This window comes from Sitophilus oryzae, unplaced genomic scaffold (assembly GCF_002938485.1).
Source record: "Sitophilus oryzae breed Bouriz unplaced genomic scaffold, Soryzae_2.0 scaffold_1494_pilon_pilon, whole genome shotgun sequence".
In the NCBI taxonomy this organism is placed as follows: domain Eukaryota; kingdom Metazoa; phylum Arthropoda; class Insecta; order Coleoptera; family Curculionidae; genus Sitophilus; species Sitophilus oryzae.
Window position 1 is genome coordinate 1,948,364 of NW_022146163.1, and position 23,900 is coordinate 1,972,263.

The 23,900-nt window shown below is 33.0% G+C and overlaps 1 protein-coding gene and 1 non-coding gene across 7 annotated transcripts in view; one reads left to right on the top strand and one right to left on the bottom strand.

The window, feature by feature from the left end:
• Nucleotides 1–3,821: 3,821 nt before the first annotated feature.
• The window catches only part of LOC115877492 (fibroin heavy chain-like), a 38,576-nt gene continuing 18,497 nt past the window's right edge, over nt 3,822–23,900 (bottom strand). For 2 of the 6 annotated variants that reach the window (XM_030893683.1, XM_030893680.1), the window contains 10 exons: nt 20,601–21,203; nt 20,261–20,500; nt 18,823–19,197; nt 16,371–16,577; nt 14,772–14,954; nt 9,199–9,345; nt 7,538–7,654; nt 7,272–7,358; nt 4,658–5,509; nt 3,822–3,982 (listed from right to left, as the gene is read on the bottom strand). In XM_030893683.1, coding sequence (XP_030749543.1) covers nt 3,930–3,982; nt 4,658–5,509; nt 7,272–7,358; nt 7,538–7,654; nt 9,199–9,345; nt 14,772–14,954; nt 16,371–16,577; nt 18,823–19,197; nt 20,261–20,500; nt 20,601–21,203 — 2,864 coding nt within the window. In that variant the 3' untranslated portion in view covers nt 3,822–3,929. The remainder of the gene's footprint in view (nt 3,983–4,657; nt 5,510–7,271; nt 7,359–7,537; nt 7,655–9,198; nt 9,346–14,771; nt 14,955–16,370; nt 16,578–18,822; nt 19,198–20,260; nt 20,501–20,600; nt 21,204–23,900) is intronic. The other 4 variants (XM_030893682.1, XM_030893685.1, XM_030893684.1 and 1 more) reach the window with 4 other exon arrangements.
• On the top strand, nt 15,102–15,173 carry Trnae-uuc. The gene has a single exon. It is a non-coding gene; the product is annotated as a tRNA-Glu (tRNA).

Genomic DNA, 23,900 nt, shown 5'->3' on the forward strand with positions numbered 1-23,900 from the left:
GTACAGTAAGTGTACTGCTAAGTTTACTTTATTGACTTTTTTAATAGTTATTTTTTTTGCAAATTTTAATTAAAATTTTTAGAGAATAGTGTCAACATTCCTTTAATAACTGGTGATGACGATCTTCCAATTATCAACTATATATTTATTTAGATGGGAGTTGTACAAAAAATATACGATTCTCTAAAAAAGGACTTTCCGGAAATTGCTGAAAGCTGGCTAAGAAGTTCTGGAATACAATTAGACCATTACAGCAGATTTAATGGAAATAATGCCAGAAACTTGCTTAAAAAAGTTGACGTCCTTAAAGCACTAAATCCTGGTACTTACTTTGTAACAAAACTTTATTTTATTATTGTTATTTGGACACTAAGCCCTTTGCTTATTTTTTTTAGACAACAAATACATAGAGGTATTTTGTGCCTTCAATGATGTGGTAGCTGGCTGTTTTGGAAAATATATTGATACCAATTACGAAGCCTATATACTGAAATTTTCCGACAAAATAAGAGATACGAAAATCAGTTTTATTCCAAAAATTCACGCTGTTGTTCATCATATAGTGGATTTTGTTAGTATTTCACAGAAAGCCTCGGGCTTTTACTCTGAGGCTTGCTCAAGCCTCAGAGCAGGTGCATCATTCCTTTAAGTTGTTCTCAAAAAACTTTAATTCAAATCCGAGATCAAAAAACTATCAAAAAAATCTCCTTAGGAGTGTTGCTTCCTACAACAGTAACCATGTTTAAAAATTATTTATTTACTTATAGCTAGTACCTAATTGTTTTCTTCCTTTTTAGTCTAAATTCAGTGTGTGTTAAAGTTATTAATTGTACTTCCTTAATTGTTAGTTTGTAGTTTTACTTGTTTACTAATACTTATAATCATAAAGTAAAATTTTATCACTAAAATATTAGAAAAAAAAATATTTTTTTGCTTTTTCCATTGGATTAAAGTCTATTTTTATTTAAATTTGTGCAGAGACCCAGCCTCCTGAATTTAGAAACAGGGAGGGGGGCAGCAGTAAGTATACCTTTTGGTGATTATGGTCGTTATTTTATATTAACAAAACTTTTTGCGCGCTTTTTACTTTGGTTGAAAAAGTTTTTTTAAAAATTTGTGTAGAGACCCCAATTGTACGTCGGCGATTATAATTTTTATATTTTTTTGAAGCCAGTGGTATCGGCATTTAAAAAATAAAGTATTCAAAGTTTATATATTTTTTTTCTTGACATTTTGGCCCAGGCTAACTGTGTAAGAGGCGTGGAAGGGGATATAGCAAATTTGTCGCAGTTGACCGGTCGACCCAATCACTTGTTTCTAGCCCCAGCAACTATTAAGCCCGACCAATCACGTTAGAGTTTTTGACAAACACAAGTGAATTAACATCCTCCAAATAACCACTCTAACCAACCTGATTGGTCAAGCTTAATAGTTGCCTGCTGGGGCTAGACACTTCTGACCCAATCAATACCCAGTACTTAAAGTTCTAGGAAGAGGTGTATATCATGCGTTCAGCTTCACGATTTAATTACGTCTCGTGATACTTAATTTGTTTATTTATTAACGAGTCGTTGTAATTTTCCCTATAGCTTGAGTTTTTTTAAGTGCAAGCTAGAAACACTTGCATTTTTGGTAAAAATAAGTGGAATTGAATGGGTGTTCGATAGTGGTCGCGCTATTAGAACTCTGAATTCAAAAATTGATATCTCGAAATCTATTAGAAATAATAGATTGTAGTTTTGTTAAGAACTTTGTTAATATTTCTGCTGTATTTTCTTTGTAGACAGTATGTGAAAATATTTATCAATAAAAAAATTACACGATTGCTGAAAATTGCTATGCTCTAAAAGTAAATAGATGGATTGTTTACAATTTTTGAATGGAAAAAACAACCTTATCGAATTTTTCTTATGTAAACATATTGTAAAATATCCGATCTTGAATATAAAAAAAGTTTCTAATCTAATATCTAAAGTGGTTCTTGAGTTATGGCCTGTTATGTGTTAAAAAGTTGAGTTTTTTAATTATCGCGATTACTGACGTTTTCTCGTTATAAAAAAAAATGACACCCTAACGATATCCTTATAATTCCATTTCAGATGCTCAGAAACATGTCTAATGATTTTATCTAGTTATCCCTATGCGATTTACTTCCACACATGTAAATGCAGACCCAAAAGTAACATTTGCCAGCACGGTATGTAAGGTATAATTATTATATAGATATTTTGGCAATATAGCTAGTTATACCGTACGCTCGAAAAAAAACGGCGTCAGCGATGGCCATGAATTGAAAATCGCTGTCACTTTATATGCAAAATTATATGGAGATTTTCTATTTAATTCGATCATCATTTTCCAGCCAACTGGACGCCGTTTTTTTCGATCATACAGTATGGAGACAATATGAAACTTTACCGCAATACCCCAAAACAATTTATTAGTTTTTTTTCAGTATTGTATTGGTACTACAATAATTGTATTAAAGTATAGTTTCTTCACATCAATGTGACAGTTACTAGAACAACCGCCTATCTAATTCTATCTACCGTGTAGATAAAAAAATACTAATATTAAATATTAAAGAGAATATAGCAGGTGATTTGCCTTAGCCTTTAAAAAATCATGTCGTAAAATTTAAAAAAATCACACGTTTATCTATCTAATTTATCATTGAATATATCAGAAATTGTATTGTTTAACATTACTCGTGTACTATACCATCTAACACCAGATGGCAAGATATTAAATATTTAAATATTGGGTAATTACTACAAATAAAAAGATTCTGTTCATTGTATTCTTGTCGCACGCATTGTTCATGGCTTCTATTTTAAACTAACCTGACTGAAGAGATTAAAAGAAAGACTTTGAATAAATCTGAATGCACTAGTAAAATAATAATAACTGTTTTACAATCCATTGCTAAATATAACTACATTAAATATAACGAATTATTCAGTACAGATAATTGTAGGCAGAATGTTATTGAAACTGTGATATCAATGAGAACAAATCAATTTTAATTTAATCGTCTTGAAATGAACTACCGTCAGGATTCAGTGGAAAAACTGATTCCTGATTTCTGATTGACTGTAATGTTATATACCTATATACACGATACACTTATAACACTGATACTCACAAATTTCTATAAGATTTTTCAAAGAAAGAACATGAATCATAAATCGAAAAAATTGAAACCAAGCAGTTACCAAAATATTGGTATACTCAAATGCGGAATGAAATAAAATATTTGTAACCTTACTATAATATAATTCTAACTATATTTAGAACTTATTTCGATTCAGCTTAAAGATTGCAAAATGTTCAAACTAATTTTAAATGTTTTTGTATAAGTCGTGACTACTCAATTTAAGGCACAAAATATCGACTCCGTCTTAAAGGAATCTTTTCAGGCCATGGCTATTTCGATTAGGAATATTTTTTAGATAGTTTTTGATTTATTAGGGTAATTTTTTTATTACAATTCATTATAAAGTTATTCAATGGAATATTTTTTTTAAGAGATGTATGATTAGCTATTAATTCTACTTATAGTGGAAATATGCCTATTGTGGAGGAAAATGTAAGGTAAATTAAAAAAGAAATAAATGTGAATGGGGATAAGTTCAGTAGGTTTATAACAGAGGGAGAAGTATCAGAATCTTGACAGATAATTGGAAGCAGAGCCTACAACAAATACGTTTTAAAAAGACTTAAATCTAAAGTCTAGATTGGGGCTAAGAACTGCACAAACTTATTTTTTTTAATTATTGAAAATTGAAATATAAAAGGATATTAAAGAAAATATTCCAGCATATTATTAAAATACGTATTTATTATAAGTATCTATAAAAAATTAAATCACATTTCGTATGGCTTATAAATTAATTTCACAGACACTAGTCTCAATAACTTAGCTTATCTTAATAACTTCTGGCAAACGAGCTTGAGTGAGAACTGGCACCAGCGTAACTACCTGCAAATGAAAAATTCGTATTACTTACTATTATTTGAATATTTAAAATATATATATTTTAATACTAAAAATATACCTAATAGCAATATATATAAGCGATACCAATTAAACTTTTTGTTACGTAATCGAGGGCGCGATTTTTAAATTGAGGCTTGAGCCAGGCTGAGTAACTGGAATTTAAATTTCCCGCTGGGGGTTCAGGTGGTAGCTCTGCTATAAAAAATGTCAAGTTGCCTCCTTTATTTATTTATTTATTAACATTGTCATTCGTTTCGTCATTTTAGTTTTGTATTACGAGTTTTTGGTTTAAATCAATTGTCTTGTGATACTTTAAGCTTAACATTTTTTACTAGCAGACATTGCGAACATTGTTCTTTTTAGAACCTCTTTTAGTGCGAAGTGTACAAGATAACTTAATGGCCGTTGCAAGAAACTCCTCACGCCCTTATTACAACATTTTGAACGAACAAGCGGTAGTAATAGCCCTTTATGTCTCTTAAGTGTTGTTAGGTATGTATAGTAAAAATGTTGTGTATATAAAGATAATCTTAGCACATTCATGGTCAAGACATTAACTACATGTAGTCTAATGTTATTAACTAACTTTACCCAACATCACAACATAGAGTTTATCGTACTACGGTACTGAACCAAATAAAGCATATTTAAAATTACCTGAACTAGCAAAAGATCCGGAGCTTGCAAACGCCGTACTTCCACCGATTCCTCCAGAACCGCCTCCCTGTTTGTAATGAGATCCAGATAAGCCTTCACTTCCAAAAAGGTTGCTCAAAATTCCAGAACCATCAAATCCTTTAACTCCAAGCCCTGCGCAGAGACCGTATTTACAGTTGGAACCACCAAATCCAGAACTTCCCGCATAGGAACCTGCTTGTGCTCCAGCAACGGCTCCTGAATTTCCGTTGGTAATGTCATATGTGGCACCGTTTCCTTTTTGAACGAGTACTTGACCTGTTGCAAAACCATTTCCGTCTGAGCCTCCAGTTCCGGAACCGCCACATGCTCCAGTAGAACAACCTGATCCAGATTGGCTACCGTATGACCCTGCTCCGGATGTGCTTCCTGAAATAGCTCCGTTGCTAGATCCAAATCCGTTGCTTGAACCACATGCACCACTGGAACAACCCGAAGATCCGCTTGCTCCAGAATTGCTACTTCCTGATCCAGATCCTGATCCCGAAATACTTCCGGATATAGCTCCATTGTTAGTTCCAAATCCTGAACCGCATGATCCAGTTGAACAGCCTGAAGAGCCACTTGACTGAGCCTTATCGTTACTAGATGAATCTAATCCTTGTTCAAATATTTCTTGGCCAGAATGGGAACCAGATATGGCACCTGATGCAGAATTGGCACCGCTAGATGACGATATAAGTGAACCGTGGGATTTTTCAATGGATACATCTCCAGTGCCAAATTTGTCAGTGGTCTCATCATGTTCAGAACTAAAGCAAAGTCCAGTAGCACATGGTCCAGATTCTTTAGGCGTTGTATTAGTATTTCCACCTGAAAAAAGAAAAGTGTTTTTTTGTAGTTTTTGTAGTAGCTGATTATCTTGCTCTAGATTTTTTATTATTAAATAACAAAATAAAATTAAGCTGGAATCTTTAGGGTCATTTTTTAAAAAAATGTATCATAAAACAGCTAAACATATATCGCTTCAACAAATATTTCTTTTCTGTACGAACGAGTGGGATTAGCGAAAGACACATTGTTGGCAAACTAACAATTTTATTAAACATTTTGGCGATAGACGAATATTTTTTTTATATTTTGGGTTTGGTGAGTAAAAAAGAGGATTTTTTCAATACGTGAGAGAAAAAAGGAAGATCAAAGAAAAGAAAGAAAGAAGACTATCCTCTGGAATAGAAGACTGTTGGTAAGATTACCGGTACGAAAAATGGGCACCTTAAAATTTTGATGTATTTTAAAGTTAAATATATTTTGTTCTTTGATGATTTTTTAAACAATTTGCAGCTAAATTATTTGTTTTTTAGTGTCTCTTTCTAAATTAAAAATGAAGTTTTCTACTGTCAATTATACGAGGGAAAACAAAATGTTGATATTTTGGTGAAAGTTTGAATCACCCTGTGGAATATGTTAGCAATGCAGGGAATTTAAAAATCTCATTTTAACATCAAGATACATCTTTTCTCGATAGTTTATTTTTTGATTCATCGCAATATCTTTATTTTTATTTGAGATATTCGCTTTTAAACAAGGCAGTAACGACCTACAGCAATTTTAGCAATGATTTTGGGTCCTTATCAACACACTTATAAAATAGTTTTTACTGTTTTTATAATTTCACTGTCATTGAAAAGTCACATTATTATTGTTTATTGGCGTTTACTATAGTAGAGATATAGTTTAAGTACTGAAGTATCGACTATTGCTGTTTTAATTCATCATGTTAGAGATCAACTTTAGGACTTAAAACCATATCTGCTAGAGTAACTGCATAACAGACAATAATAATATGATTTTACAAAGACAATGACATTACATAAAAAATAAACACTTTTTTATAGGTCTGTTGACTAGGAGCAAAGGCAAAGGTATGGTTTTAATGTAAAAAATACGAAAAAATGTAAGTGTCGTCTTCAAAAGCGAATATCTCCAAAAGAAATACTGTTATTGAGATGAATCAAAAAAGAAACTATAGAGAAAGGATGCATCTAGATGACAAAATAATTATTACAGTTTTTGCTTTGTTAACGTAGTCCACACTCCCAGGGCCGTATCTAGACCAACATTTCGGGGGGGGGTTTGGCTTGGAGGGGGGGGGGTACAAAAGCTGTTAGGAAAAAAGCATAATAAAAAAATCGCTTTGGGCTACACTCAAATCTTAATTCATCTTCTTCTTCTTCTTTTTTGTTTCGTTCTTACTTACTTACTTAATGATCATTACTTTTTAAAAATTTTCAGCCATAATTTCGGGGGGGGTTTGAACCCCCAAAACACCCCCCCAGATACGGCCCTGCACACTCCACAGGGTGTTCCAAACTTTCACCCAAATATCAACATTTTTGTTTCCTTCGTATAATTGACCGATGGGAACTATCATTTTTAATTTAGAAAGATATTCTAAAAAGTCAAATAATTTAGCTACAAATTGCCTAAACAGTCATGAAAATCGGTCCACTAGAAGACAATATAATAATATACATGAAAATTTTAAGGTGCCCGTTATTCGTGCCGGTGAGTGTATAGGATTGTGACTTGCTGATTTGCTTAGATTTTAGATATAATATTTTTTTTAATTTACCTTTAAAGGCTGCAGAACCACCAAAAGCTCCTTGGGTACCGAACGGTTTGTCGTCTTTTTCTAAAATTACATGACCAGTTCCAGAACCTGTAAACAAACGAATTAAAAATTAAGTTTTCTAGTTCTCTAGCGATTCCCAAGAAAAATGTAATTTGTAACAGCATTCATTTTATGGTAATATAAATAATACTCGCACATCTATAATTATTGGGACTTGCTGATTAGCTTAGATTTCAAATATTAAAGTCGATATTAAAAAAAAATACCATGTACTAGAGTATCTTTGATTTCGGGACGCTTAAAGGCTGCGGAACCACCAAAAGCTCCTTGGGTACCAAAAGGTTTGTCGTCTTTTTCTAAAGCTAAATGACCAGTACCAGGACCTGCAAACAAACGAATTAAAACTTTAGTTTTTTAGTTTTCTTGCGATTCTCATGGTGTCTGTCTATTCTGTGCAAGTTAAGTGTGTGCAGAGAGAGGAGAAAATGTGAAGAAAACAGACTCATCAGTCTCATGAATCATTCTCTAAAACTATTCCTGGAAATAATACATCGGAGATTGTACGGAAGGTGTGAGGATGCCATGAGTGACTCACAGTTTGGATCTAGACAGGGGTTAGGCACCAGGGAAGCACTGGCCGCGACGCAGATATTTTAGTACAGAACTGCTACGACCAGCGAAAAAACGCATGTCTATGTTTTATAGATTACGAAAAATCTTTCGATAGGGTTCAACATCATAAACTTATGCAGCTTCTCAGGAGATTGGATTTAGACCGGAAAGACATCCGATGTATCGAAAACCTATACTGGCACCAATCAGCACGGGTAAAATTAGCGAACGGCCTAACCAACCAAATTTGTATTCGCAGAGGAGTAAGGCAGGGGAGTATACTATCGCCGCTCTTGTTTAATACATACTCAGAGGCCATCTTTCAGGAGTCCCTAGAGGACAAGGAGATTGGAATTAGACTCAATAGAGTCTGGATAAATAACATACGATATGCCGATGACACAGTTCTGGTTGCGGATAACATGAATGATTTACATCAGTTGGTTAGTATGGTAGGAGAATGTAGTCAAAGAATGGGACTTGCCATTAACGCAAAGAAAATAAAATTTATGGTTGTCACGAGAGAGGTGGATGAGTTTAGAGCACGCCAGCTTAACATACGAAGGAAAATTCTTAGAACGAGTCGCAAAATTCAAGTACCTGGGAGCTTGGCTTCACGAGGACTGGTCATCTGACAGGGACATTAAGTGCAGAATCGAGCAAGCCCGGGGCGCATTCCTGAAATATAAAAAAGTCTTCACCTGTAGCGATTTCGGCCTTGAGCTTCGATTGAGATTTGTGGAATGCTACGTCTGGTCGGTAATCCTCTACGGTGTAGAGAGTTGGACAATAAAAGCAAGTGCCATAAACAGACTGGAAGCTTTCGAAAAGTGGATATACCGCAGAATCCTCAAGACACCTTGGACGGCCAAGATAAGAAACGAGGATGTGCTCATACGTATTAATAGAGAACGTGAACTCTTCAAAACTATACAAAAAAAGAAAGACTGCATACCAGGGTCACGTCATGCGTAACCATAAATACCAATTTCTCCAGTTGATTATCGAAGGCAATATCGACGGCAGAAGAGGTTTGGGACGGAAAAAAATGTCGTGGCTGCGGGACATAAGACAGTGGATAGGCATTAGTAACATACAGACGTTGATCCACACAGCCAGAGATAGGGAGCCCTGAAAAGTGTGGTCGCAAACATCCATAAGCAGAAAAAGAAGAAGAGAGAGGAGCCTAACAGTGACAGTAGTGGTCTGTCATTTTGATTCAGAAGTAAATTATATTTACTGTCATTTTTGGATGTCTGTTGTCAAAATGTGCCTTGACCCGTTGGACAGATTTTACTAAAAGTTAAATACTTACCAATCAATACTCCAGAATTATCTTCGGTATTGCTGCTAACAGCATATCCGCCAGTTTCAGAATTCTTGTAGGTTGGTTTAGTAGGGGCAGGTACAGGGGAAGATTCGTACTTGTTTGTATCATGTACCGATCCTGATGATGCACCAGCTGCAAGAACAATAATAAAAAAAAATATTATTTCCAATTATTCACAGGTAATTTAATACCCAGCTATCCAACTTAGCGTTTTTTGAAGATAGGAAAGAAAGAAAGATATAGGAAGGAAAGAAAAATGTTTTCAGGAAAACATTATAACTCTACAGGGTGGCTCAAAAAAGTGTGAGTGGATTGTGATGATTCTTTTTTAAATTGAACACCCTGTATATTATTGCATTTTTGACTTCCTTTCAGATCACTTTACAGAATTCTAGAATATGAATAAATATGTTCCGATAATTTCAGAGATAATAATAAATAAGTAAAAGAAATGTATAGTTTCAGCCTTTTAGCTTTTTAAAAAAATTATTAAAAATACAAGTACTGTCCTGAAATCAAAACTATATTAGGTATGCTCTTTGGTCTATACTTACATTGTTATAAATATCGTAATCTTAAATCATACACGGTGTTCAAAATTCTACGTCAAAATTTCTAAAATATAATATAATTTTTCTTCGTTTTTTTTTAAAGGGACACCCTATATATTATTTTTTAGTCGATGGAGAATTAAAACATTAACATTTTTTGTATTTATCAGATTGGCATTATCCACAGTAAATTTTTATCAAAACCCCTAATGATTTTTCTCTCGTATTTTACCGTTCAAAGAACCGTATGAGATAATACCGCAAGTATCTGCAAAACTGTTAAAAATTTTGAAATACTCTGAATAAAAAAAAATCATTTTTTAATACCCCATTTAATAAAAAAATAATATACGGGGTGTTCCATCTAAAAAAAAATCGAAGAAATTACTTTATATTTTAGAAAGTTTTGATTTCAGCACATTTCTTGTATTTTTAATATTTTTTTTAAATGCTGAAAAATATATATATATTTTTTTTTATTATTATCTCCGACTCTGTCGAAACATATTTACTCATCATATCATAGGATCATGTAAAGTTAAGTGAAAGGAAACCAAAAATGCAATAATATACATGGTGTTCCATTTAAAAAAATCATCACGATTCACTCACACTTTTTTGAGCCACCCTGTAGATGTTAACATATTTTCCTGAAATACATCCTAGTATCTAAGTACATACTTTAAGTTTGCATTTAAAAAGAAAGATTCACAAGTTTTTTATTCTAGGAGCTACAGACCCCCGACGCGACGCCCCGACGCACTTTTACCAGCCCCTGTATATCACAATAATAATTCCATTGTAGCTGTATTCTGTAGCCTGTAGGTACAGTCTCTCCAACAAGAGGATCCATGACAGTGACAGTTGCGTCTGTAATTTTATTTAATTAATTTACGGATAATTTGTAGTCTGTCATTCTTTGGTTGTCGTCTATCGAAGTCTTTCCTGACTCGTTGGATAGACTATAATAATTTGATAGACTATAATAAAGTCTGCAACATGGATATAATAATAATAATAATAATAATAATAATAATAAAGACTTTATTGCGAAATTAAAAAAATCACAAAAGGCGAAGTTGAAGCTTAGCTTCCTAACTTAACCCTAATTAGTAGACATAATTAATATATATTATATAAAAATATTATAATAAATCAATAATAATTATAATAGAAAACTAAAGGGTAGAATAACATAGTTAGAATATACCGAAAATCAATTAATTAAATATTTATACATGAAACATGAAATAATTGATAAGTATTTATATATGATAGATACACAAAGAGAATAATTCTATGAGTAAAAAAAAGCAACCAATAATTAATCCCGTATTATAGATAATTATACAGAAAGTAATTAACAAGTAAGTACATAAATAAATAAATCAAAACAAACTAAAATGGAGGCATGACGGGAGATTATAAGATCTGAACATTTAAATTGAAGAATTAAATATTAACTGTCGTATAGAACTTTTAAATTTCAAATAAGAGTTAATTTTAAGATTTACAGAAATTCTATTATAAAGAATACATGCCTGATAACTGAAAATCTCTCATACAGAGTTGTGCGATGTATAGGGGGAGCGATATTAAACTTGTGACGCAAGTCCAGTGAATGTTCATCATACCTAAATTTAATTTTATCAAACAAATAACATGGACTTTTATTATTGATTATCTTATAAATTAGTAAGTATGAATGAAATTTTCTTCTCCCAGCCATGTTGAGCCAACCAATTTCCGCCATTTTATTTGTGATACCTGTATCATATTTTTTTATACTGCCTATCAAACGGATACAACAGTTCTGTAGTCGTTGAATGCGTTTAGCATCATGATCTAAAATACACGGTCCATATAGTGAGTCACAATAGGTAAATTGTGAAAGAACTAAGGTGTCACATAATTTCTTTTTGAGATTAGGATTTAAGATGTAACGTTGATTGTAGATCAGTTTTAAATTTATGAAGGCCTTTTTTATACATTTGTTAATATGTTCAGTAAACCTTAAGTGAGTATCCATAATCACACCAAGGTTCCTTGCAGATTTACAGCTATTCAACCTCTTTCCGTCCAAAGACACAGAAAACAATTTTTCATATTGGTCTCTAGCCTGTATTCTACCAAATAAAAGACCGTAACATTTATTGGGATTAATGTCTAAACAATGATTAGATGATGTCTTTAGAAGTATACTAAGTTCACTAGAGAGGATGGCATTGGCTTCCAATATTTTTCCTGGTTGGAAAGACATATACACTTGCGTGTCGTCTGCATATAAGCGAAGCGACGTTGAATCTCTCAAACCCGAATCGAGCTGTGATGTGTAGAGGATAAAGAATAATGGACCCAGAATTGATCCTTGTGGGACACCACAATTAATATGTCGAACACTAGACAGCGTGCCATTTAATCTTACAGATTGTGTCCTATCTGAGAGATAACTCTCGACAAGTTTCAATGCGCGACACTCAAGCCCAAGAAACTTTAATATTGCTAATAAGAGTTGATGATTCAACTTATCAAAAGCCCTCGAGTAATCCAAGAGAACCAAACCAGTGAGGTCACCCCGATCAGCAGCCTCCAGAATATCATCCGTTACCTTGAGTAATGCTGTTGTACAACTGTGGTTTTTCCGAAATCCCGACTGAATCGGAGGCAAGAGACTATGTTTATTTATGTATTCTCTCAGCTGGGATTCAAGAACCCTCTCAAGTATCTTAGAGAGGGTTGGAAGGATACTTATTGGTCTTAGATCACTCATACTGGTGATACTGGATACTTTAGGCACAGGAAGTAGAAATGAATACTTCCAACCCAAAGGGAATGTGGAAGTTTCTATGCATGAATTGATAATATGCGCAATGTACGGAAGAATAACTGGATAACAATAAAGGAGCATGGTCAATCCAATACCATCGGTACCCACTGCTTCGGATTCGATCGATAAAAAAGCTGAGCGTACCTCGTCAACTGTAGCGATCCTGAACTCAAATGACGCATTTGTTTTCTTCCTGTTATGTAAGTAGAAATTCAAAGTATGAGGATCGGGAGTGGTAGGCCTAACGGAACTGATAAAAGAATTCGCCAAGATCCTCAGCACTACCCACAGAATCAGGAATGTGTTTGGAATCATTGGAATAAACACCCAAGTTTCTCAGAAGCTTCCAATTATCTTTTTGCACTGCGGTTACGTAAATTATACTCAAGAAAAGCCTTTTTCTCTTTGAATAGTAGCACTTGTAAAATTTCGAAGCTGCCTATAATACTCCCAATTCTGAAGTGTCTTTCTCTTTTTATATTTGCTTAATGCTCTGTTTCGAGTCTCCATCAAATATCTTATATTTTGTGTGATCCAAGGTGCCTTTTTTTTCGTTATGCGAGCTGTCCTGACTGGTGCATAAGAGTCAAATAAACTCACTATAAGGGCACTGAACACACTCACCTTAATATTAATGTCCTGAATATACAAAATATCCTGAAAAGGAGCGTTTAAAAGTTCTCTAAAAAAGTCTTCGCGATTAAAGTTCTTAAAGTCACGGTATGAGACAACATAGGGCTTAGGTTTAGATATAAATACCTTCAGTTCACATTTAATAAGAAAATGGTCGGAAACATCGAGGCTGGGATCAACATAACTGTTTAAAACACGACTAGAATCAGAGCACACTATCAAATCTAAAAGCGTAGCCCCGGTATTGCCAAGTCTAGTAGGCTCGTTGATAGTCTGAGTCAAATTGAAGGATTGAAGAAGTGACATAAACCGCTGTGTATATATTGATTCAATTTTTAAAATATCTACATTAAAGTCACCAAGGCACAATAGATTATTACATATTAATAAGTTATTAGAAACATTGTGCTCGAATTCTTCCAAAAAGTGGTCAAAATTAAGAAACCCTGGTGGTCTGTAAACTATGCCAAAAGTATTATTGAGATTATTTATTTTGCAATTAATCCACAATTGTTCCGAATAAACAGTTATCATATCACCAATAATAGCAAAATTAATAGAGTTACGTACATAAAATAAAATACCACCCCCTCTACCTTCCTCTCTGTCACGCCTTATTACTCTAAATCCATCAATGTCTATTATATTATCAGGTACAAGTTTTGTAAGCCAAGTTTCTGACATGGCTATAATATCAAACATACTCGAAATAATGTAATTTCTTATAACATGTATTTTAGGCAGAATTGATCTAACGTTAATGTGGGCAATTTTTAAATGATTACAAATTTTCACCATAATCAATTCTGTATCTGTTTCTGTTTATCTGTATCTGTTTCTGTTTTAGTTATTTTGTAAGCAGTAAGCAGGTAAGTTTAAGCTACGTTTACACGATGCAAGTTTTGCTTGCGCAAGAACTTGATTGCAAGTACTTGCTTAATGTAAACTGTGTTTCAAGTAATTGCTCAACTGATTGTACAAGAAAAATTACTTTGCAAGGAAAGTTGATCGACGGTCTACTTTTCTTGCACGCTAGTACTTGCAGAGCGAAAATTTTACATGTAAACACGTTGTCAAGTTCTTGCAGTAGCAGTTGCACGAAAAAATGGCCTCAAGCAGGTTGTCTCACGACCAAATTATGAGGTTTTTAACAATTTACGAAAAGCACGAATGTTTGTAGATCGTTAGAAGAGTACACCTTAGTGTACACTATCGAAATAAAATTATGAGATGCTGCCTCTGAAAGAGTTTTGGAATAAACAGTTTTTCCTCAGATTTATCCATGGTTTTACCCATATACTCTTGTTTTTTGATTTTTTTCTAACAAAGTACGCACTTCGTCACACTTAACGTATGACATAAAATATTTACACCGTATTTAACAATCTCTGTGGTATCCATAGTTCTTGCACAATAACTTGACTCTTGACTAGTGTGAACATACAATTTTAAAATGTTTAGTTGCAAGTACTCGCAAACCAGTATTTGCGCAAGCAAAACTTGCATCGTGTAAACGCCGCTTTAGAAACAAAATTTTTATTAGATACCTTGAGTAGAACCATAAGATCCACAATCACCACTAGAGCAGGGAATTTGTCCGCTAAAGCTAGGTGAACCATGCAAATAGGGTACTTCCAATTCGTTTGAAGGAACCAATGATGGTTTATTAATGTAATAAGTTCCGGAAGTTGGCACTTCTGGATGAACAGAAGGCGCGGGAACATCAGGTTCTAAAAATATATACAGAATGAGATTACAGGAAATTTTAAAAATAGATTAAGTTTGAAAAAAATATTACAAATCGAAAAGAGAACAAATTTAATTTTAAACGAGACTGGTTGAAGGTTTTCTTTAACATTTCGAAATTAACTGTACACTCCGATATGGTCTAGTGGCTAGGATACCTGGCTTTCACCCAGGAGGCTCGGGTTCGATTCCCGGTATCCGAAAAACTTTTTTTATTTTTAAAATAACTAAATTTTTGTCCAACATCACAATAATTACTCGATAGGCAATAGCGTTTATAAATTTTCTATGTTTTTTTTTAATTTCTGTGCAATACGCAGCAGTTTAATAAAATCTTTAAAATACATCAGAAATAAAAATTAGTTAATAAATCTTTACAAAAAAATTATATAATGCCTAGAGCAACTGAGATAGATTCTAACAAACTATACAGGGTGAGTCTTAAATAAACGCACATAATTTTAGGGGTGGTATACAGGATACATATAATATTTTGATCCCACAAACACGATTTTTCACGAATAAAAAAATGCTGAAAATGTTGTATTTCTCTAAAGATAATATCTTAACAATATGGCAACATAGGTAGATTACATATGTAGGTCAAGAATTTTGTCGTTGGACAGGCTATATGAGTTTTTTTCGCAAAAAAAAGATGTTGAAAATGGTGCATAAAAAAATGTTGAAAATGGTGCATAAAAAGATGTTGAAAATGGTGTTTTCTTTTAAATATTTCTGTATATTTTAGAAAGCTTTTTAGAACCGCCGGTTCATCGCAAATTTACTCACGCTATAGTTTCTTGATCTCTGATATTATACAGTATGTTCCCGGATTGTCTTTACAAGAGGAAAAAAACCTTTTTATTATTGATGTTTTGAGAAAAATTTATTCTTCATAAAAATTTTTGCTTGTCCTAAAATGGTTAATTCCGTTTATACTTGTCCAAATTTCAATACCGTTTTAGAGAAAATTACAAAAAAACATGAAAATATAGTTGAATTTTATCAAAGTTTTTAAAATCAAAACACGTTTCCATGATAATATAATTTCGTTTTAATCTTAATTAAAATCATATTTGTTGCTGTTTTAAAATGTTAAAGAAGCACAAAATTTATTTAGATATCATAATAATTATAAAATAAAATTAAGATATTAAAATAAATAATTTTTTTTTTATTTTTAAACTTGAATAACTCGGTTATTTTGGACTTATTTGAAAAACGGTAAATAGAAAATATTGTTAGGGTTAGAAATATTTGCACTTATTTAAGACTCACCTTATATATTTCTTTCAGTTTAAAGTAATTTGATGAAGAGGATTAACTAGTTTTGAAATTATATATGGCGCAGATAAATTTATGATATGATCAAAAGAATGTAGTGCAATGTTATGATTTACCATAGGAAGAAGGAAGAGAAGATCCACCTGATAGAATAGTATGAGTGCTTGTGCTAGAGTGAGCAGCCGCTGAGCTTTGTGAACTTGTGCTGGTATGATGGAAAGTGGAAATAGAGCCATCATGAGCATGAGCAAGGGGCAAGACAGGTTTGTAATCGTGAATACTGCCAGAAGGGCCCGGGAATGGCCCTTTGCAGCTTGAGCAGCCTAAGAAAAAAGAAACATGTATTTCGTGCAATAAATATGGAAGTAAATGTTTAATGAACTAACCTATTTTACTTTATACAGGGTGGCGCACCTCATTCGCCTCGGTTGATTATACTGAAACGGAAAGATGTAGAAACAAAATATTTTATGGGTATATGTGGGGAGACAATGTGGCACAATTTAAAATTATTTTGAAATATACAGGATGTTTCTGAAATAAGATCCATACCAAAGTTATATTTTTTCTTATGGAACACCCGGTATTTTATTTCATTTTTGGATTCTTGGACCCAAAAAAGGCATTTATTATAAGGGTTAAATATGTTTAAAATCTTTAGTTTTTGAGATATTTAAACATATTTAAATTTGCATGCTACAATAGAATAGATTATTAACACCCTGTACATTACTTTTCAGAATTAATTCGTATGCTGAGTTTAAAGGTAGAGAAATAAACTTTACTGAAAAATGGTATTGTATTTCGCAGAGCTGGTAGTGTGGTTTATAAAATGGTTTATAAAAAAACTTATTAGATTAGGCATAAACCTGTCGTTGGAAGTGAATAAAATGAATTTGCCGTAATTGGCTATTTTATAGAAAATCCATATATCTACAAGCCATCGTAAAATAATTCAAAGAACTACTTCTTCGTTTTTCTTGAAAGAATAATATACAAATATTCAATAAATATTATTTATTAAACTACTGTAGGTAAATTAAATAAAAGTAAACTGGTATAAATTTAAAAAAGTCCATAAACTAATCCCGATTTTGAAAATAGCTACTGTCACTAGAAACTTGCCATGACAACACTAGCCATCTTGATTACAATTTTATTGAAAAATCAATTTTTATTCAAAATCTGAGCCAGATAGGTATCTATAGGAAACACTAATATAGTTTGAAAGAGCATTTCTAATTCCGAAAAGTAATGTACGAAAGTAATTAATGTAATTCCGAAAAGTAATGTACAGGGTGTTAATAATAATTTAAATATCTTTAAATATCTCAAAAACCAAAGATTTTAAACATATTTAACCCTTATAATAAATACCTTTTTTTGGGCCCAAGAATCCAAAAATGAAATAAAATACCAGGTGTTCCATAAGAAAAAATATAACTTTGGTATGTATCTTAGTTCTGAAACACCCTGTACATTTAAAATAATTTTAAATTGTGCCCACATTACCTCCCCACATATACCCATAAAATATTTTGTTTCTACATCTTTCCGTTTTCGTATAATCAACCGAGGCGAATGAGGTGCGCCACCCTGTATAATTAGAATATTAATATAGATAATTTAGACCTTTTAACACAAAGTATCTGAACAAAAAGACGTTAAATCTATTTAACATTAAAAAAAGTAATTTTAAGAAATATATAAATATATAAAAATTCCATCACATACCGGATGCGTCTGAAAAGTGGCTCACCCTTATAATTTTTTTATTTTTTCAGATAAAAAAACGAAATTTGGTAGGTTAGTATAATAAGACATAAATTAGGATTGATAGACGTATTCAATTTTTTTCGGCCACTGCCTGTTTCACCGGAAATAACTACAACTTTTGATTTTTAAATAGCACCCTCGGTATTTTTTACTTTATTCGATAGAAAATAACACTCTGAATACAATGACATAGCATATGTCAAATTTGGATATTTTCGCTTAAAACAGAGTTGTATTTTAAATTTCAATCTAGACGTGTTAAAATCACTAATTTTTAGTGAAGGAGCCTTGGAAAAATAGATTTGATTGTCTAATGTTTTCAGTGTCTTGTCCTGGCCTCTTAAAAAATGCCGAAATCGTGTTTTTAATCATATCTCAATTTTTTCAAATGGAACGAGGGTGGCTCATTATCATATTTGGAAAAAGCATTTTTTAAAGAATAATTTGGTACCATAAATATATTTGGTATTTCGAGTCAAATTGTCGTTATCAATCGCATGTTGCAATTTCAAATAAATCATATCTGAAAATATCAAAAGTTGACATATGATATGTTATTCTATTCAGAGTGTCATTTTCAAATGTCAAATCTCGATTTTTATCTGAAAAAAATAAAAAAAAGTTATAGAGGTGAGCCACTTTTTAGACGCACCCGGTATATCAAAAAACACAATTAAATTTTGATAAGCTTAATAGTTGTTTATTGATATGCAGTGACTTATAAAGAACAAAAAATACCCGAAAAACTTAAAATAATCCAATTTCTCCCAAATGAATCTATTTTTTGCATACCTGTTGATCCTGTCACAGATCCACTATGTGCTGATCCAGCGTTGAAACCACTGTAAGATCCTGTTCCAGAACCAGTAACAGATCCACTAACAGTTCCAGTTGTTGATCCAGTATATGTTCCTGCTCCAGCTGTAGCACTAGCACCGGCATTAGTCACACCACCATGCACAGCTGGTTTGCTATCATGGATACTTCCAGATGGTCCAGGGAAATTAGGGATGATATTTATTGAACTTCCGGGGGCAGAATTGTATTGGATTGTGGGGAAACTCCCTTGGCATTTGTTTGGAGATCCTGGAGTATAACTGCAGGCTGGGGCTGTTGATCCTGATGATACTACAGTAGATCCAGATCCACTACCATAAGATCCAGTAGCTACAAAAGTTTCAATATAAGAGTAACTTTATGAACCGGTAGACAAACCAAAAAAATGGTTACTCTAATTAAGATTTTTTATTATTATTTAAACATTATAATGTTTGGTTTGCTATGCGATATATGCGATATGCGATATGCTATATGCGATATGCGATATACCGGGTGGGTCTCAAAAGTGGCTCACCCCTATAACTTTTTTATTTTTTCAGATAAAAAACGAGATTCGCTATGTTAATATATGACATAAATTAGGATTGATTGACTTACTCAATTGTTTTTGGTCACTTCCTGTTGCACCGGAAATGACTACAACTTTTGATTTTTAAATGGCACCCTCAGTATATTTTTACTTTATTCGATAGAAAATGACACTCTGAATAGAATGACATATTATATGTCAACTTTTGACATTTTCGCATATGGTTTTTTGTAATTGTAACATGCGGTTTATAACGACAATTTGACTCGAAACACCAAGTGTATGGTACCAAATTATTCGTAAAAAAATGCTTTTTCCAAATATGCTAATGAGCCACCCTTGTTCCATTTGAAAAAATTGAGATATGATTAAAAAACGATTTCGGCATCTTTTAACCGGCCAGGACTCAGGACAAGACACGAAAAATATTAGATAATCAAATCTATTTTTCCAAGGCTCATTAATTAAAAATTAGTGATTTTAACATAGTCATGGCATTTTAGATCGAAATTTAAAATACAATTTTTTAAGCGAGAATGTCAGAAAATAGCATATGATATGTCATTCTATTCAGAATGTCATTTTATTCAGAGAGTCATTTAAAAATCAAAAGTTGTAATCATTTCCGGTGAAACAGGAAGTAACCAAAAACAGTTGAATACGTCAATCAATCCGAATTTAGGTCATATATTAACATACCAAATCTCGTTTTTTTATCTGAAAAAAATAAAAAAGTTATAGGGTTGAGCCACTTTTGAGACGCACTCGGTATACTTTGCGTCTTTCAAGACGAAGAATTTCATGAAGATGCAGAATAATTTTTCAAAATGTACCTGAAGCAAAAAAAATAATTTTACGTACTTGAGCCTGAGTTAGTTGGATGGCCTGATACAGTAGGAACTGGCTTGCTATCGTAGATACTTCCTGAGGGTCCAGGTAATACCGGAACCACCACTGGTACTACGGGACTTACAGGCACTGGAGCACCACAACCTTTGTTTGGAGATCCAGGAGTGTAGGCACAGGCAGGTCCAACAATGGGGTGGAATACTGGTATGTTACTAACGGTTCCAGAGTTACCATATGAACCAGATCCAGCACCTTTAATAATATAGAACAATGTAAAATACAATAAGAAGAAATCATGAAATAAAAATAAGTATTTAATGAAATCTCAGTTTGGCATACCCTATATACATACCTGATCCAATAACGCTACCATGAACTGGAACAGCTACAACTGGTTTACTATCGTATATACTTCCTGATGGGCCAGGTAAAGTAGGCACAACCACCAATCCAGGCCCAGTAGATGGTCCACCACATTTGTTTGGAGATCCAGGAGCATAACTACAAGTGGGACCAGCTACGGGATATGACGATGGTATATTTGAAACTCCAGATCCAGAATTGTAAGATCCAGAACTTGCCCCAGAATTAGTAACACTTCCTGAGTTGGCTGCAGCGTTAAATCCGTGCCCTGAGATACTGGAAGCTGGTTTGCTGTCGTGGATGCTTCCAGGAGATCCAGGGAAAGTTGCAATTAAGGCTGGAGATACGTGTGCTCCACCTGAAGAAGCTCCTGCATTGTACGATGTACCACTGATGGGCTTGTTGGTGAAAATAGAACCGGATGCTCCTGGCAGATGAGGGGTTGGTAAAGGTTGGTGTGTTGGTCCAGTGGTGCCAATGTTAACAGTTGCTCCAGAAGATGCTGTAGTTGAAACCGAAGAGGCTAGTTTGTAGTCGTGAATGCTACCGCTTGGTCCTGGGAAGGGGCCTTTGCAAGTAGTGCATCCACCTGCTAAAAAATATAAAATATAGTTTATCTTTTTGATATCTTCTATAATAAAATTTATGGCAGACCTGATAAGACATATATTGTGGAAGGTATTATGAGTCTACTAATAGAAGCTTAATAAGCATCTACCCATACAGCACGTCCAAATGAAATTATGTTTCTACAAGGGAGACACATGAGAAACCAAATATGTTAAAATGAACCTAAGTGTTCATCTAGTTCTAACATATACATATGAGATACACGCAGGTTTATATTGATAGAATTGTGTGATACAATGTTTACTAGTTGTATACCGTATGCACTCAAGATTCTAAAGAGTTTTTTGTAACGTAACAAATAATTATTAAAATTATGAAATCTGACGTCGGTATATGAGACATACAATGTATATGTCATATGTATGTGTGATACTTCGTATCATAGTTGTGCCTATAGTATACACCTTGTAAAAATGTGACGTATACACATAATATAAATTTCTATATAGACACTTTGTAATAGTGTACTAGTGTACATTCTAGCATGAAATGAAGGGTGTGCGCACCCGCGGATAGCCTGAGCTTAGATACACCGACTAAGTGTATCTTATGTGTTCTCTCTCCTTTCTCCTTTCTAGGAGTGGTATGTGTTAGCAGCCATTATTGTTTTATCATTCGGAAGCTCTATATAAATGTACTGTTTGTGTGTAGTTTAAAAAAGATTTTAAGGTAAGCACAAGTTTTTAATTACCTTGTTACATCTTCCTAAGAGTATTATTAATATTATAGCAACGACTCTTCCCTTACTCGATACTCAATTTACCAAATTTTGACACCAATGAATGAAAACTCCAAATATTCTCGTATAATGATAAAGAGGTTAGCTCTGCAATATATTTTTTTTTAATTTGGAAATAATAAAAATCTAAATGGACTAGAGATAGAAAGATTTAAACACTTCAAAGAACTTCTTACACTGATATTCGGTAAGTTATAGATGGATCAATATACAGGTATGTTTAATATTCAATAATCAGTTTCATATAAAATTTAAGGGTGAGATTGTCAATCTGAGATTATTAATCTCGATGAATGAGTATGCTAACAAACCAACTGCTTGGAGGGAAAAGAAGAGAAAAAAATGACTAAACGAGGTCCACCAAATCGTGGCGATACATCAGTGTTTACCATTTTAGTATGTTGTTATACTAGGTACTTATATTTTTAATACATTTTGATACAAATTCTGTTCTTTTACAGTGTTTTCTTACTTCTGGTTTCTGCACTGTAAATAATTATTATTATTGTGTTATTTGCGCTATTGCGTTCCATGATATAAAGAAATATAAGAATTTTATTTTTAACCACTTAATCCATTTTATGGAAGAAAAATGGTACATTTAATGCAGAACAAAAATGGAACAATTTTAAGGCTACTTCTCTTGAACTTACGATCGAGATACTTTTGGAAAATACAAAGTTTTGCCTTCCTAATTTTCGTTCTAGAAAGATATAATTGGTATCATTGAATAAATATTTCTTAAAAAGAACGAAAAGTTAGGCATCAAAACTTGTATTATTTCCTAAATTCGTTCATAAGAAGTAGTTTTATCTAGCAGAAGATGTATATACGAAGCAAAATACATACGTATACACGCGGTAGTCACAACTGCAATGTGTAAACAGAGTTTAAACGTAATACACAAGCACTGTGTATCCTCCGGCACACTGTGTATCCCTTACTGTGTGTATACGTAAATGCTATACTGTGGCTACATTGTGAGACGGACGTTTAACGTTTGTGCATACGTGAACTACTATGTGTAAACGTAGCATATTTACATCGGGGGAAGTGTGTCACCCTGTGTCTACATCTAATAATGTATACACATCGTAAATGTGATTTGATGTGCTGTATGGGTAAAGGTGTGATGGGATTGGCCATTTAGAATGGACGAAGCCAGGTGAAGATTTTGTCAATCTGAAGAAGAAACGACGGAACACATTTTAAGTATAAGGGCAAATGGTTCTTTCTATTAGATAATGATAAGCCATTGACAAAAAGCTATATGGAGGGTTCAGTTTCTAAGTTAATAGATACCTTGAATAGGATAGGACTGGAGAATGTAATCTAGAGGTCAGAAGAGAACCACAATAGATCTGAAATGGTGGCAGTGTAATCGCATAAATCTAATCTATTCAATCTTCTAGTAAGTTTGCAAAATAATTATTGTATAAAAAAAATAAAAAGCTATTTAAATAATACAAAATTATTATGTCATGAGATGATTCTCTGCAGATTATCTTGGAACTAACAAAGTATAATTGACCTTTTTTTTAAAGTTGTATAATTATAATTCCAGGCATCAATATAATATTGAAGGGAGTATTTTATTCTACTAGCTTGTTGGAATAAGTAGGCAATATACATAAAAAATGTTATTGCAACAGTGCAACACGTGCATCATTCGTCTCTAGTCTTATAAGCTCAAGTAGCTTATAATCAGGATGCTATTTGAATAGAAATTGAAAAAACTAATTGCTTAAGTTTAATTTTTAAAACATATACAGGGTGGTCCGAATTGTATGCGGAAAACTTCGGCAGCATATACTGTAGCTAAAAATAAGTAAAAAAGTTCGTATAAATTTATGTTTATGTGCTTGTTTTCGGAGATACAGGGTGTAGAAATTTCATTTTTATTTCGAATTTTTCCAAATA